Raw genomic sequence first — 14,074 nt, 5'->3', positions numbered from 1 at the left:
GCCTTGGCGTTCTCGATTGCGAGATTCCTATTCGAAACTAGGTGTTCGAAGGCTTGATTGTTGAGGCAATTGCAAGCCTCTTTTTACACCTTAGCTTCCATCCACCCCGGGATTCGAACTGACTACCTTTGGATTGTGAGTCCAACTGCCTACCAGCGGCTCCACCGAGGCAGGACCCAGGGAGACGACTCCTACACCTGGACTGAGCTAACGACCTAACCTTTAGGTTAGTCCGGGGCCAACATTTACTCCGTCCGACGGAAGGCGTGATCAGACAAATCTCGTCTCGAAAAATGCCACCGGGACCGTCTGGGATCGAACCCAGGCTGAATGGGTGAGAGGCAATCACGCTTACCCCTACACCACGGTTCCCGGCAAGTAGAAATCTAAAAATATTGTAATTTTCAAATATCTGAAAATTTTATTGGAAATTTAAATTCAACATCAAATAAATAAAATTATTCGCTCTACAGCATTGCCTTGGCGTTCTCGATTGCGAGATTCCTACTCGAAACTTGGTGTTCGAAGGCTTGATTGTTGAGGCAATTGCAAGCCTCTTTTTACTCCATCGAGGCAGGACCCAGGGAGACGACTCCTACACCTGGACTGAGCTAACGACCTAACCTTTTTAGGTTAGTCCGGGGCCAACATTTACTTCCCGTCCGACGGAAGGCGTGATCAGACAAATCTCGTCTCGAAAAATGCCACCGGGACCTTCTGGGATCGAACCCAGGCCGACTGGGTGAGAGGCAATCACGCTTATCCCCACACCACGGTTCCCGGCGAATTTAAATTACAATTTTAAAATAAATTTTGAAGACAGAATTTTTTTCAAATGCTTTGAATTTGAACACAATTTGATAGGCATTTAACTGTTAAAAGATTCCCAAAAAACTTTATTATTAATCTTCTTATTGAAAGATGCCGGCGACAAAATTGGGCGAAATGTTCATCTCCCGGAGATCGCTAGTTGACGCGAGCGAATGAACACCGCGAAAAAAGAATCGGGGTGCATTGGGGTTAAATGATCATTGCGTCATTCGGTTTAATTGAAAAATAATTATTTTTTCGTAAATATCGCTACTTTGATGATGCGTAATTAAGTTTTACAGTAAATTAGGCATTGTTACATCAAAGTTGACCTTTCAAACGCATTAGAATGGCCAAATTTTAACACAACAATGTTTGCCAATTTGACCGTTTTACCCCCAATTCCCCTTGTAGAACAAAAGAAAAGTTCATCCGCGGTCTGTCAGCAGCGCGCTGATTTGTTTGCTGGATCAACATTTGGAAATGTCGAACGTTGAAGGAAATCGCTCAAAAATGGAAATTTCAAATGTTTTGGCTGGCCGCAAATGAAAGGTAAGGGTGGCTAATTTATTATTCCGATCTATAAAACTAGTTCTGGCGAGAATTCTGGGCACTGCGGCAATCGAATGTACCGGCGCGTTGCTTCCGGTTGCATTTGATTTGAGGAGAAGGTTTTTCAATCCACCAGGGTCTTATTCGAGGGCAACAGGGGGTCCATCCTCCATCTTTATATGAATGTTTCGTTAAAATTAAAAAAAAGAAAATCCCGTTTTACGCCAAAACCCCGCAATAATGCTTCCTCGATTTGCACTCAAACCCCATAACAACGCTCCCCCGAGATGCACTCTCTTCTTCGGTTTGTGCCCCCCCCCCCCTCAAAAAGAGCGCGCACTTGAAAGATTGGTCTAAGTTTGTTTTTCATGCTAAACACTGCAAATATGAAACTTACCGGATGTTCCGGATTACCGAAGTTGTTGCCCCCGAATAAGCCCCTGGTGGATTGAAAAACCTTCTCCTCAAATCAAATGCAACCGGAAGCAACCCGCCGGTACATTCGATTGCCGCAGTGGCCAGAACCCTCGCCAGAACTAGTTTACCAGAAAATGGTACAAACAACACACCAAACCAAACCTACTCCGGTGGCATCGTTGGCGGCGGTTGAACTCGCAATCCAAAGGTCGTCAGTTCGAACCCTGGAGTGGACGGTTCCTTAGAGTAGAAAGAGGTTTGGGCACAAAGAACAGATGTACATCTTTGTTCTAACTTGTGTGTAAACCGTGTTAACTAAAAAAATGCGTTGCATACAATCTTGCATCAAAGAAATTAGAGTGTGCAGGATACGCTTGGCGGCGCCACCGTCGCGGCTGAGAATACTTGACTTAACAATGAAAAAGGCTCAATAATTTCGAAAGGAAATAAATGTTAACCTCGTTTAAATATAAAATTTACTTCTGTATAATTCCAGTTGACTAAAAATAATGCAAAAATGCATTAAACTTAACGAAAACATAACAGAAAATTCATTCAAAAATGATTTTTCAAGCGACAACTTAAAATAGTCCCTTTATCTTTATACATGTTATGTCCGATTTCGTTTTGTTTACCTACTTTGGCGCGTAAAATTGCAACCCTCTGATGAAGGACAGTCAGACATTGGTCTGACGTCGTTCGTACGGAATGTTTTATGCAGTGATTAGATGGTCCAACGTTCTGCTACTGTAGGCCATTATGATTTTGGAAGTGGCGCTATCTAGGCGGATGGTGCACACCCTAGCTCTTTTCAACGTATTTTGGTTTGAATTTTTACACACGTTTTTCAATGCTGTTTGTTCAATGATATACATCTGTTCTCACAAAATGTTAGTTTCCTTTTCCGTACACCTAAACGATTCGTGGTGACATCTGCGTAATCTGCCGGAAGTTATGCAACCCGCGTGCTACAACCCACCCTTTGGGAAACAGAGCTCTGTGTCGCGCGACTTGCTGCATATGTTGCATAGTGAATGGCGTGACATGTGTTTTTTGAAAAACATAAATTTTATTTTGAAAATAAAATAAAGCACGAATCGGAACAAATTTTGAAAACTATACCACAAATTTTGCACAAATTTTCTCTATCATTTGCCATACTTGGTTTTTAAGAGGGGTCATATGCTCCACCCAACCTGCAGGTAAAAATCGAAAATTTGAATTTTCCATGGTTTTTGAAAATGCACAATTTTTTTATTAGTGTCGCAAATTCTCCACGAATTTTCCACAAATTATGACGTTTTTGGTTTTTGAAAGTAACGACTTGGTCCGCCCAACCTGTAGGTAAAAATTTGATTTGTTAATAACTTCTCAAAAGTGCAGTGCACAAATTTTATTTTATTGCACAAATTTTCCACAAATTTTCTACAAATTATGGACTATTTAGTTTTCAAAAGGCTGACTTGGTCCCCCTAACTTATTGTATATACATTGCACAGCATTAATAATACTTTGTAAATCTAGGACGATTCACGGGCCCCGGAATGTCGCCGCGCGAGCATAATAAATATTTGAAATCAGTCCAGTATAAAACAAACTCAATATCGATGAACAAAACGAAAAGCAAGTGTCGTGAGAAGTCACAACATTTCTAAAATCAAGGTCAAAACCAAGTCGCGTCACAGCAAACCATAAGTGAGGATACAAAGAATCTATTGTTTTCAGCGCACAAGATGTAGAAAGTGCGAAGAATCAGGCGAGATCGTACGATCGATTTACAAGAATGTCTGGCATCTGCTCGGACTACAACTTAAAAGAAGGCGTGGTCTACTCATGTTTAGTATGCCATCCTTTTCTATAAGCCCCCAAAACCAAAGCTAAAAACTCGATTCGCCACCTACATTCGAGTAGGAGAACTTTGGTGCAAGGTTACGTTTACGGTTTTGCGCGATAAGTGCAAAGGCGAGTGAAAACTGTTTTAAGGTTTTTTAAAAGAAAATTGATCTTTTGGAATAAAATAAACTTAACAGGAGGTAAGAAATAAAAAGTTCTATCGATTGACTTTTTGATTTTTTTGCTAACTTGCCTTTTTCATTGAAAATTCTGAGATCCGGATTGAAAACACGAGAATGAGGTTAGATTGCAAATTTTGAAAATCATTCCAATTACCGTTTTTCAAGCAGAGCTTTGCTTTTGTGGTAGAAGTGACTTTAAAAAATATTTGTCCACTTGAATAATCTACATTCTCAATTGATTAGTTAGGTTTTGGTTGATTAAAACATTCCCTTATTTTGAATCAGATAATGAACAGGTTAGATCGGCCATCACAAAAATATTTTCGTTTATATCAATTAAGCTATTTATTTCTTACCTGAAAATGGTATAATTTGCTATTAATGTCGATTTTATGATGAAATAAAACAATTTCAAATTTCAAACCAACTTACTCGCTGTAGGTTATAATGAAAACATCACCCCAAGTTTCAGCGCCCTCTAGTGGGGGGTAATTTTGACGTTTGATTGCCTATTCTACAGGAGGAATGGACGAGAACGTTACAAATGCGTTCAATCGCTCTTAAAGATCCATAGAATAATAACGGTAAATCTGGCAAGAATGGTTTGAAATCTCAGGCAGAGATGGCAGATGGCAAAAAACCATCGCGAAGCCCTCGTTTGTTTTATTTCTTTCCAGTTACAGAATTCACTATAATGATGTATGAAGCAATTGTAGATTTTGTACAAACGAACAATTTTGTTGAACATTGTTTTGTTCAAAAGTGAATGCTGTTGACACTAGAGCGTAAACAATGTCAGTTTAGAACAAAACAATGTTCTACAAAGTTGTTCATTAGTAAAATATCTGCAAGTGCTCCAAAAAAAGCAAAGCAATCCACTTTAACGACCCCCGGGTCTTTTGTGGGCTCTGTTGCATGTTTCTACTCATTTCTAGGCGTCCAAAGGTTATGTGTGGTGAGTCACCCAAAACCTCTTTTACGCAAATGGCCCGACGTTTTACTTCCCCATCCGATAGAAGGCGTGATCAGGCAAATCTCGTCTCGAAAAAATGCCACCGGGTCCGTCTGGGATTGAACCCAGACCATACTGGGATTTAGAGGCTACCACGCTAACCACTAAACCACCGGACCCGGCATACATTTTTATAATAAATTCCTTAACTGGAAGGTAATAAATGAAAAAAGCTTTTTGGAGGCCCATCGGCAAATGCCTTCCCTGATCTCAGGACATCTAAGTGTTGCTTGAAATGTAGGCAACCCGCCTAACTATTTGACCCTTCGGGGTACATGTCGAGTTCTAGGAGAAGATCGGATCACTTAATTTATCATGCTAATTCTTCAAGCCGAATGAGTACAGAAATTAACAGTGCGAGGAAAAAGCTACCGCACATCTGGCGCGCCGGGGAATCGAACCCCGCTCTTTCGCATACCGTGCGAGCGCGTACACCACTTCGCCAACGCGCCGTGCTTGCCGAGGCAAGTTCAGCTAGTTGTTTTGTGATCTACCGTTCTCCACCGATCGTACCAGTGTACGGTTGCTTCTTCCACAACACTATTATTCTGTTCTCAAAGGCTTCTTTAGAATACCGACACACGGATCAAGTATATTTTTAGACGCATTGTTATTGTCGAGTTCACAGACAAATGGACACCTACTTAGTGACACGTAGTCAAATTGTGAGACAAATTTTAGCTGATTGCCTACTTGAATCTATGGCAATGTTTGGCAGGTTAGAGCCACCAAGCTCGGAAAACCTAAGGTTAAGATTTTTTGTTTTACCCTAAGCAAAGGGCAACGCGATTTCTTAATTTATCATGCTAATTCTTCAAGCCGAATGAGTACAGAAATTAACAGTGCGAGGAAAAAGCTACCGCACATCTGGCGCGCCGGGGAATCGAACCCCGCTCTTTCGCATACCGTGCGAGCGCGTACACCACTTCGCCAACGCGCCGTGCTTGCCGAGGCAAGTTCAGCTAGTTGTTTTGTGATCTACCGTTCTCCACCGATCGTACCAGTGTACGGTTGCTTCTTCCACAACACTATTATTCTGTTCTCAAAGGCTTCTTTAGAATACCGACACACGGATCAAGTATATTTTTAGACGCATTGTTATTGTCGAGTTCACAGACAAATGGACACCTACTTAGTGACACGTAGTCAAATTGTGAGACAAATTTTAGCTGATTGCCTACTTGAATCTATGGCAATGTTTGGCAGGTTAGAGCCACCAAGCTCGGAAAACCTAAGGTTAAGATTTTTTGTTTTACCCTAAGCAAAGGGCAACGCGATTTCTTAATTTATCATGCTATCAATGCTATCGGATCAATTAATTAATAAACTAGGGCATCGAAGGGATGTACTCGGTCACGAAATTTCTCTACGTAGATATCGAATGCTAACGTAACATGATCAAGCATACGGTGATTCATACATTGCTACTGTAACTTATCCAACCTGGAACAAAACCCTGTTGAAAATTCAATAAAATTAAGTTCGAAGATCATCCTACCAACGTGTTTCCCTCAGAAAGAAATACAAGTGGTGTCCAGTTATAGTGAAAAGTAATAGTGCAGTGAGTAAGGTGCAAAAGTGTCCCGAAGTAAGTACCTGGAGCACAGAGAACAGATGTATATCATTGAACAAACAGCATTGAAAAACGTGTGTAAAAATTCAAACAAAAATACGTTGAAAAGAGCTAGGGTGTGCACCATCCGCCTAGATAGCGCCACTTCCAAAATCATGATGGCCCACAGTAGCAGAACGTTGGACCATCTAATCACTGCATAAAACATTCCGTACGAACGACATCAGACCAATATCTGAACGCCTTCATCAGAGGGTTGCAATTTTACGCGCCAAAGAAAGTAAACAAAACGAAATCGGACATAACATGTGTAAAGGGACTATTTTAAGTTGTCGCTGGAAAAATCATTTTTGAATGAATTTTCTGTTATGTTTTCGTTGCGTTTTTGCATTATTGTTAGTCAACTGGAATTATACAGAAGTGAATTTTATATTTAAACGAGGTTAACATTTATTTTTTTCCGAAATTATTGAGCCTTTTTCATTGTTAAGTCAAGTATTCTCAACCGCGACGGTGGCGCCGCCAAGCGTATCCTGCACACTCTAATTACTTTGATGCAAGATTGTATGCAACGCATTTTTTTAGTGCAACAGTGTTTACACACAAGTTAGAGCCTAGATGTACATCGGTTCTCTGTGCCTGGAGTGACATCGCCGAGGAAACCTTACCAGTGGATACCCAAGTAACCATCCAGCACTAAAAGAAATCATAAATTAGTTGGTAAACAGCATTCACCAGCAATATGTCATAAAACAGCTAAGATCTTTGCAAATTAGCTCTAATACAACTGCTTTGCTAACAGCTGGAATAGAGCTGATTTACAGCGGTCACTAGCAACACTGTCATGCTGTTTCTAAAAAAACTGGCATCAAGTCTGCCATTTTGAGTGAGTGTGAGAGCGAGTGAGCGAGAAGGAGAACAAAGCAAAACACAGCTCTCGCTCACTCGTAGAAAAATCAACATGGCAAGCAAGATCAATGTAGGGTCCGACCCTCCGAGTGTGCTGCCCCTTGGCACAAGTTGTGTGAGAGACGTTGTGTGAGAGAGGGAAAGGACGCGAGAGAGTTAGTCTAATGCGGACAGTGTGGAGGAGTGCACGCAACGATGAGCTGCTGCACGACGCGAGTGGTTCCGGGACGACTAGCGTACGGACTTCGGTCAGTGGGCGAACGGGTGGACGATCGGCGGCTTTTACGAGCTGCGTCCGTTACGCGAGGACCCCACAAAGTTGGCGACGAGGATTAACAGGTATTAACAGGTGCTAAGTTGGGCCGTTGTTTTGAAGACAGTTGCGCTGTTTTCAAATTCTGTTAAAAAAGAGGAGGAAAGAGGAAGTGCTCTCTCTCTTTCGATCAGATAGTTCTGAGAAGGAGGGCAAGAAGGATCTTGGCAGATCATGACGATTGCTGTGATGCATGGATTGTTCTGTGTATGCATTCTCGATGAGTTCTTTTTTGTATTTTCTTGACACACACATAAGAGAAACGTCACATGGTCGGGTGCGTTTTGTGGCCCATGCATAATCAAGACGAATAGATGACAGATTGGTTTGGTGGTTAACGTAGGACTACAGTAATTTTGACGAAGAACTTGAATTATTTCAACGTAGGATTACAATAATGTTGACGCAGTATTCGATTGCTTTAACGTAGAACTAAAATAAATTTGACGTAGAATTTCGATTCTTTTAACGCAAGACCGAGAGGCGCGAAACTGGCCTTAATGTATTTAATTTGCGCATTTAATATATTAAGGAATCAAATTCCTCCTGTCAACTAACATTTGACAGCGCCCAACCAAAAAAGCAAAGTAATCCACTTTAACGACCTCCGGGTCTTTTGTGGTCTCTGTTGCAAGTTTCTGCTCATTTCTAGGCGTCCGAAGGTTATGTGTGGTGAGTCACTCAAAACCTCTTTTACGCAAATGGACCGACGTTTTACTTCCCCATCCGATAGAAGGCGTGGTCAGGCAAATCTCGTCTCGAAAAATGCCACCGGGTCCGTCTGGGATTGAACCCAGGCCATACTGGGATTCAGAGGCTACCACGCTAACCACTAAACCAGCGCCCAACCTGCTTTGTCGAAAACATTGATTTGTTTTGCGTCTCCTTCGCACACCCGCCTGTCAAGTTTGTGTTGATTTGTTCTTGCGGTTCTTGCTCAAAAATGAGGCGATGCCGGTCATTTTTATTGTTTTTAATTTGTTTTCGCGAATGTTTCCGATAGGAATTAGTAAATGTCGGTTGCGCAGGTTTCGAAATGCCGCTCAGTCGGTCTCGAGGCTGACTCAACCCGCATCAACAAGGAGGTCATCGTGCTGAAGGGCAAGTCCGTCGAGAAACTGATCGCTTCCGGCCGCGAGAAGCTGTCATCCGGTGGTGCTGTGCCCACCGCTGCCACCGAGGAGAAGAAAGCGGATAAAAAGATGGAAGGGTCCGGATTCGAGGACGACATGGGCTGCGGTTTGTTTGAACAAGGGAATATTCCCCGTGACCACATCCCCGGATGGCTGCTGGCGGTTACACTGGCGTTTTTGCCCCCGAAGACGGTACGACGGCGCTAATTGTTTCTACGAAATACAACAAGAAGGAAAAAGGTCGATGCTAATAGTACATAAACAAAAAATAAGTTCAATATTTATTTATTTCGTTTTTTTATTCAGCTGCATGTTGGTACTTTTGGCTTTGAATTGTAGGAATTGAAACAATAAATAAAGAATGATCTGCTTGTGTTTATACTTCCCACGATCAGCACGATCGCAGGTCCGTCGAAGTTTCCGCCGGCACGGCGATCAGCTGGGATAATTACTGTGCGTTGAAACTGGATTTGGTTGCTTCGGCGGAGGTTCCCAAGGAGGCTCACGAATGCGCAACAGCCGCAAGTACCGGTTCGACCTTGGACGAACTTCTAAACTCGGGTTCCATCTCGGCGGTGATTGCTTTGTTCTTTTCATAGAATTCCGGCTGGTTCTTCCATTGCGTAGTCCATTGCGATCGGGATGTTGTCACAATTAAACTTGTTCCCGTCTGCGGGCGCTGTTTGATTTAACCGATATTTCGTGAAAGATAGCAGTCGGAGTTACGCTGACCAAATCGACGATCGCTTCATGCATCTTCTTCACCAAGAAACTACTAGGTAGGGCTCCACCCAAGTAACCGCGGGACTCTAAAACTTAACATTAAATCCACTCTATATCAAAATATAAAGTAAGCTATTTACAGTCACATAACTCTATATCCCCTTGTAAAGTGAGTTTAAAGCCAAAAGTGGCGACTGCAACAGTGGATATAGAGTTTACGTGCATTGGAAAAACACCTTAAAAATGTCAAAAGAAGAAAAAGCTTTTTGCAACGCGCCATCTGTTGCATATCTGATTGGTGAACTTTTTCAAGTTCAGATGGCGCGCTACCAAAGCTTATATGTTTTTTTTGTGATTTCTTCCAATTTGCTGCTCCGGGTCCGGGTCGGTCGGTGATGATGTTGTGATGAACTCCAAGATTATGATGCCGTGCACTAACCAACTGCTCTGTAAAGTAAAACGCTTTTCAACGAAGAAAATTATCGATGTTGTCTTCCCCAGAGATCGTTCCAAAAGTGCACCTGAGTAATCAATTTAGAAACTCCTTTCTCTGATCGCTATTTATTTATTATTTTAAACATTTTCAATACACAATCACTTTTAACTTGAACACAAATCACCATTTATTGGATTTTAAGCAGCAGCCGGTTTTTTCTTGCCTGAGATGGTTCTGGTCCCGTCACACGTAGACTAATCTTGTAGTCTTGTAGTCGATGAGAAAGCCCGGAATTCTGGGAGTATGCTGAAAATTTTCAATAATGTTTTAGTAACAAATAATTTCCACTGCAGTTTATCACCAGCTTACCCATCATTATCACAGTTTAGGCGAAAAATTCAAAACCAAAATCAACACTTTGAATATTTCAATGTCGCTTTTGTTTACAATTTAATGAAGCACTCGAACAGTTGATATAAAGTTATTTTAGAGTAACATGAATTGTCAAAGTTTTGAAACTTTCACCAAAGCTTATATAGAGTTAGAACTCTAAAGTAACATTATAATTTGCATTTTAGGGGCTCAAAACATGGAAATAACGATTTAGTGTTGATTTACAGTTCCGATTTAGTGCTTGTGGTTACTTGGGCACGTTGCTCAGGCAAACTCAGGCTCACGTGTATTTCCTCCAGGGTCAGCTTTCAACCTACCAGCAACTATTTCACGCTTCGTGCTGTTGACGGATGCTGCTGGTCTCTGGAATTGAGAGAATAGGTCTATTCCCGTACCTGCAGAATTGCAAAATTTCTGCAACTTCTGCAGAATTCTGCAGCCAGCATAAGTCACTTTTTTGCAGCACGTTCCCGTACTTTTCAGCTCGCTCTCTTCATCTCTCTCTTTTGCAGAAGTTCTGCAAGGAGAGAGGCCGCAAAACTTTTGCCTGGGTAGCGCGTTCCAGTACTTTTTCTGCAATATTGTACACAGTTGAGTGGATTTACTCAAATTGGGTATTAAAGTTTTTTCTTATTTTTTTTAAAAAAAAGGGATTAACAAAAATTGTAATTGAAAGCGGTACGGGGACTTATTTTTTATGCAACTCAACATTTTATTTAAAAGATGCTTATGCTTAGGTAGAAATTATACATTAGAAACAATTCAAAACTTTTACATTAGGTAAAAAAATAGAAATGAGAGTTGCAGGTACGTTTAACAAATATAATTTTAAAAAATTACAAACAAAGGTTTAATATAGAAGGGATCATAAATACATGTTTTGATAGCAGACCATTTGAAGGATTTTTTACTAAGGATAACATAAATAAATTATGGATGTCACGTGGAAGAACAACGGCGACGCAGCAAAATTGAAAAATATTAGAAAGTAAAGGAATCACAAACTCAAAAATAAGGAAACACAAAAATTTAGAAACTCGGAAATTTAGAAAATCATATATGAAAATATAAAAAAAACTAATATTTGTTAATTGAGAAACTAAAAAAAAATTAAGTCAGGTATTTGAGAAATTAAAAATGCAAATATTTATTTCAGAAAAAAATCACAAATTCAAAGCTTAAAAAATAAGGTTGAAAATATTAAAGTTAGACCTCAAAAATTCAAATATTTTGAACTCGAAATAAAAAATCAAAATTTTGAATATTTAAGAGTTCAGAACATCAAAAATTCAACATTTAAAGTTAAAAAAAAAATGTAAATAAAAAAAATTAAAACTGAATTATAAAAATAGAAACAGTTTGTACTCTATTATCCGAAGACCTTTAAAAAATTTCTAATCTCTAAATCCTCTAAATATGCATTTCTAACCTAGAATATGACTCCAAAATAAGTGTATTTTTTATTATTCAAGATGGCGGCATTCAAGAATTTTAGAATATAAGAAAATAAGGAAATAAGAAAATAAGAAAATAAGAAAATAAGAATTTAAGAATTTAGGAATTTAAGAATTTAAGAATTTAAGAATTTAAGAATTTAAGAATTTAAGAATTTAAGAATTTAAAATTTAAGAATTTAAGAATGTAAGAATTTAAGAATTTAAGAATTTAAGAATTTAAGAATTTAAGAATTTAAGAATTTAAGAATTTAAGAATTTAAGAATTTAAGAATTTAAGAATTTAAGAATTTAAGAATTTAAGAATTTAAGAATTTAAGAATTTAAGAATTTAAGAATTTAAGAATTTAAGAATTTAAGAATTTAAGAATTTAAGAATTTAAGAATTTAAGAATTTAAGAATTTAAGAATTTAAGAATTTAAGAATTTAAGAATTTAAGAATTTAAGAATTTAAGAATTTAAGAATTTAAGAATTTAAGAATTTAAGAATTTAAGAATTTAAGAATTTAAGAATTTAAGAATTTAAGAATTTAAGAATTTAAGAATTTAAGAATTTAAGAATTTAAGAATTTAAGAATTTAAGAATTTAAGAATTTAAGAATTTAAGAATTTAAGAATTTAAGAATTTAAGAATTTAAGAATTTAAGAATTTAAGAATTTAAGAATTTAAGAATTTAAGAATTTAAGAATTTAAGAATTTAAGAATTTAAGAATTTAAGAATTTAAGAATTTAAGAATTTAAGAATTTAAGAATTTAAGAATTTAAGAATTTAAGAATTTAAGAATTTAAGAATTTAAGAATTTAAGAATTTAAGAATTTAAGAATTTAAGAATTTAAGAATTTAAGAATTTAAGAATTTAAGAATTTAAGAATTTAAGAATTTAAGAATTTAAGAATTTAAGAATTTAAGAATTTAAGAATTTAAGAATTTAAGAATTTAAGAATTTAAGAATTTAAGAATTTAAGAATTTAAGAATTTAAGAATTTAAGAATTTAAGAATTTAAGAATTTAAGAATTTAAGAATTTAAGAATTTAAGAATTTAAGAATTTAAGAATTTAAGAATTTAAGAATTTAAGAATTTAAGAATTTAAGAATTTAAGAATTTAAGAATTTAAGAATTTAAGAATTTAAGAATTTAAGAATTTAAGAATTTAAGAATTTAAGAATTTAAGAATTTAAGAATTTAAGAATTTAAGAATTTAAGAATTTAAGAATTTAAGAATTTAAGAATTTAAGAATTTAAGAATTTAAGAATTTAAGAATTTAAGAATTTAAGAATTTAAGAATTTAAGAATTTAAGAATTTAAGAATTTAAGAATTTAAGAATTTAAGAATTTAAGAATTTAAGAATTTAAGAATTTAAGAATTTAAGAATTTAAGAATTTAAGAATTTAAGAATTTAAGAATTTAAGAATTTAAGAATTTAAGAATTTAAGAATTTAAGAATTTAAGAATTTAAGAATTTAAGAATTTAAGAATTTAAGAATTTAAGAATTTAAGAATTTAAGAATTTAAGAATTTAAGAATTTAAGAATTTAAGAATTTAAGAATTTAAGAATTTAAGAATTTAAGAATTTAAGAATTTAAGAATTTAAGAATTTAAGAATTTAAGAATTTAAGAATTTAAGAATTTAAGAATTTAAGAATTTAAGAATTTAAGAATTTAAGAATTTAAGAATTTAAGAATTTAAGAATTTAAGAATTTAAGAATTTAAGAATTTAAGAATTTAAGAATTTAAGAATTTAAGAATTTAAGAATTTAAGAATTTAAGAATTTAAGAATTTAAGAATTTAAGAATTTAAGAATTTAAGAATTTAAGAATTTAAGAATTTAAGAATTTAAGAATTTAAGAATTTAAGAATTTAAGAATTTAAGAATTTAAGAATTTAAGAATTTAAGAATTTAAGAATTTAAGAATTTAAGAATTTAAGAATTTAAGAATTTAAGAATTTAAGAATTTAAGAATTTAAGAATTTAAGAATTTAAGAATTTAAGAATTTAAGAATTTAAGAATTTAAGAATTTAAGAATTTAAGAATTTAAGAATTTAAGAATTTAAGAATTTAAGAATTTAAGAATTTAAGAATTTAAGAATTTAAGAATTTAAGAATTTAAGAATTTAAGAATTTAAGAATTTAAGAATTTAAGAATTTAAGAATTTAAGAATTTAAGAATTTAAGAATTTAAGAATTTAAGAATTTAAGAATTTAAGAATTTAAGAATTTAAGAATTTAAGAATTTAAGAATTTAAGAATTTAAGAATTTAAGAATTTAAGAATTTAAGAATTTAAGAATTTAAGAATTTAAGAATTTAAGAATTTAAGAATTTA

At 35.8% G+C, this 14,074-nt stretch overlaps 1 protein-coding gene across 1 annotated transcript; it reads left to right on the top strand.

The window, feature by feature from the left end:
* The first annotated feature begins 4,722 nt into the window (after window positions 1-4,722).
* On the top strand, window positions 4,723-9,591 carry LOC120430166 (60S acidic ribosomal protein P2-like). Its single transcript, XM_052711145.1, has one exon. It carries the CDS (start codon window positions 8,615-8,617, stop codon window positions 8,939-8,941), a length of 327 nt encoding a protein of 108 aa, XP_052567105.1. The 5' UTR covers window positions 4,723-8,614; the 3' UTR covers window positions 8,942-9,591.
* Window positions 9,592-14,074: the final 4,483 nt, after the last annotated feature.

Source organism: Culex pipiens, chromosome 1, assembly GCF_016801865.2.
Source record: "Culex pipiens pallens isolate TS chromosome 1, TS_CPP_V2, whole genome shotgun sequence".
In the NCBI taxonomy this organism is placed as follows: Eukaryota; Metazoa; Arthropoda; class Insecta; order Diptera; family Culicidae; genus Culex; species Culex pipiens.
This window is presented reverse-complemented; position numbering and strand designations above follow the sequence as displayed.

What these genes read in the sequence shown, in the direction of transcription:
- LOC120430166 (XM_052711145.1), top strand. Translation starts at nt 8,615, where the DNA reads ATGTCGGTTGCGCAGGTTTCGAAATGCCGCTCAGTCGGTCTCGAGGCT.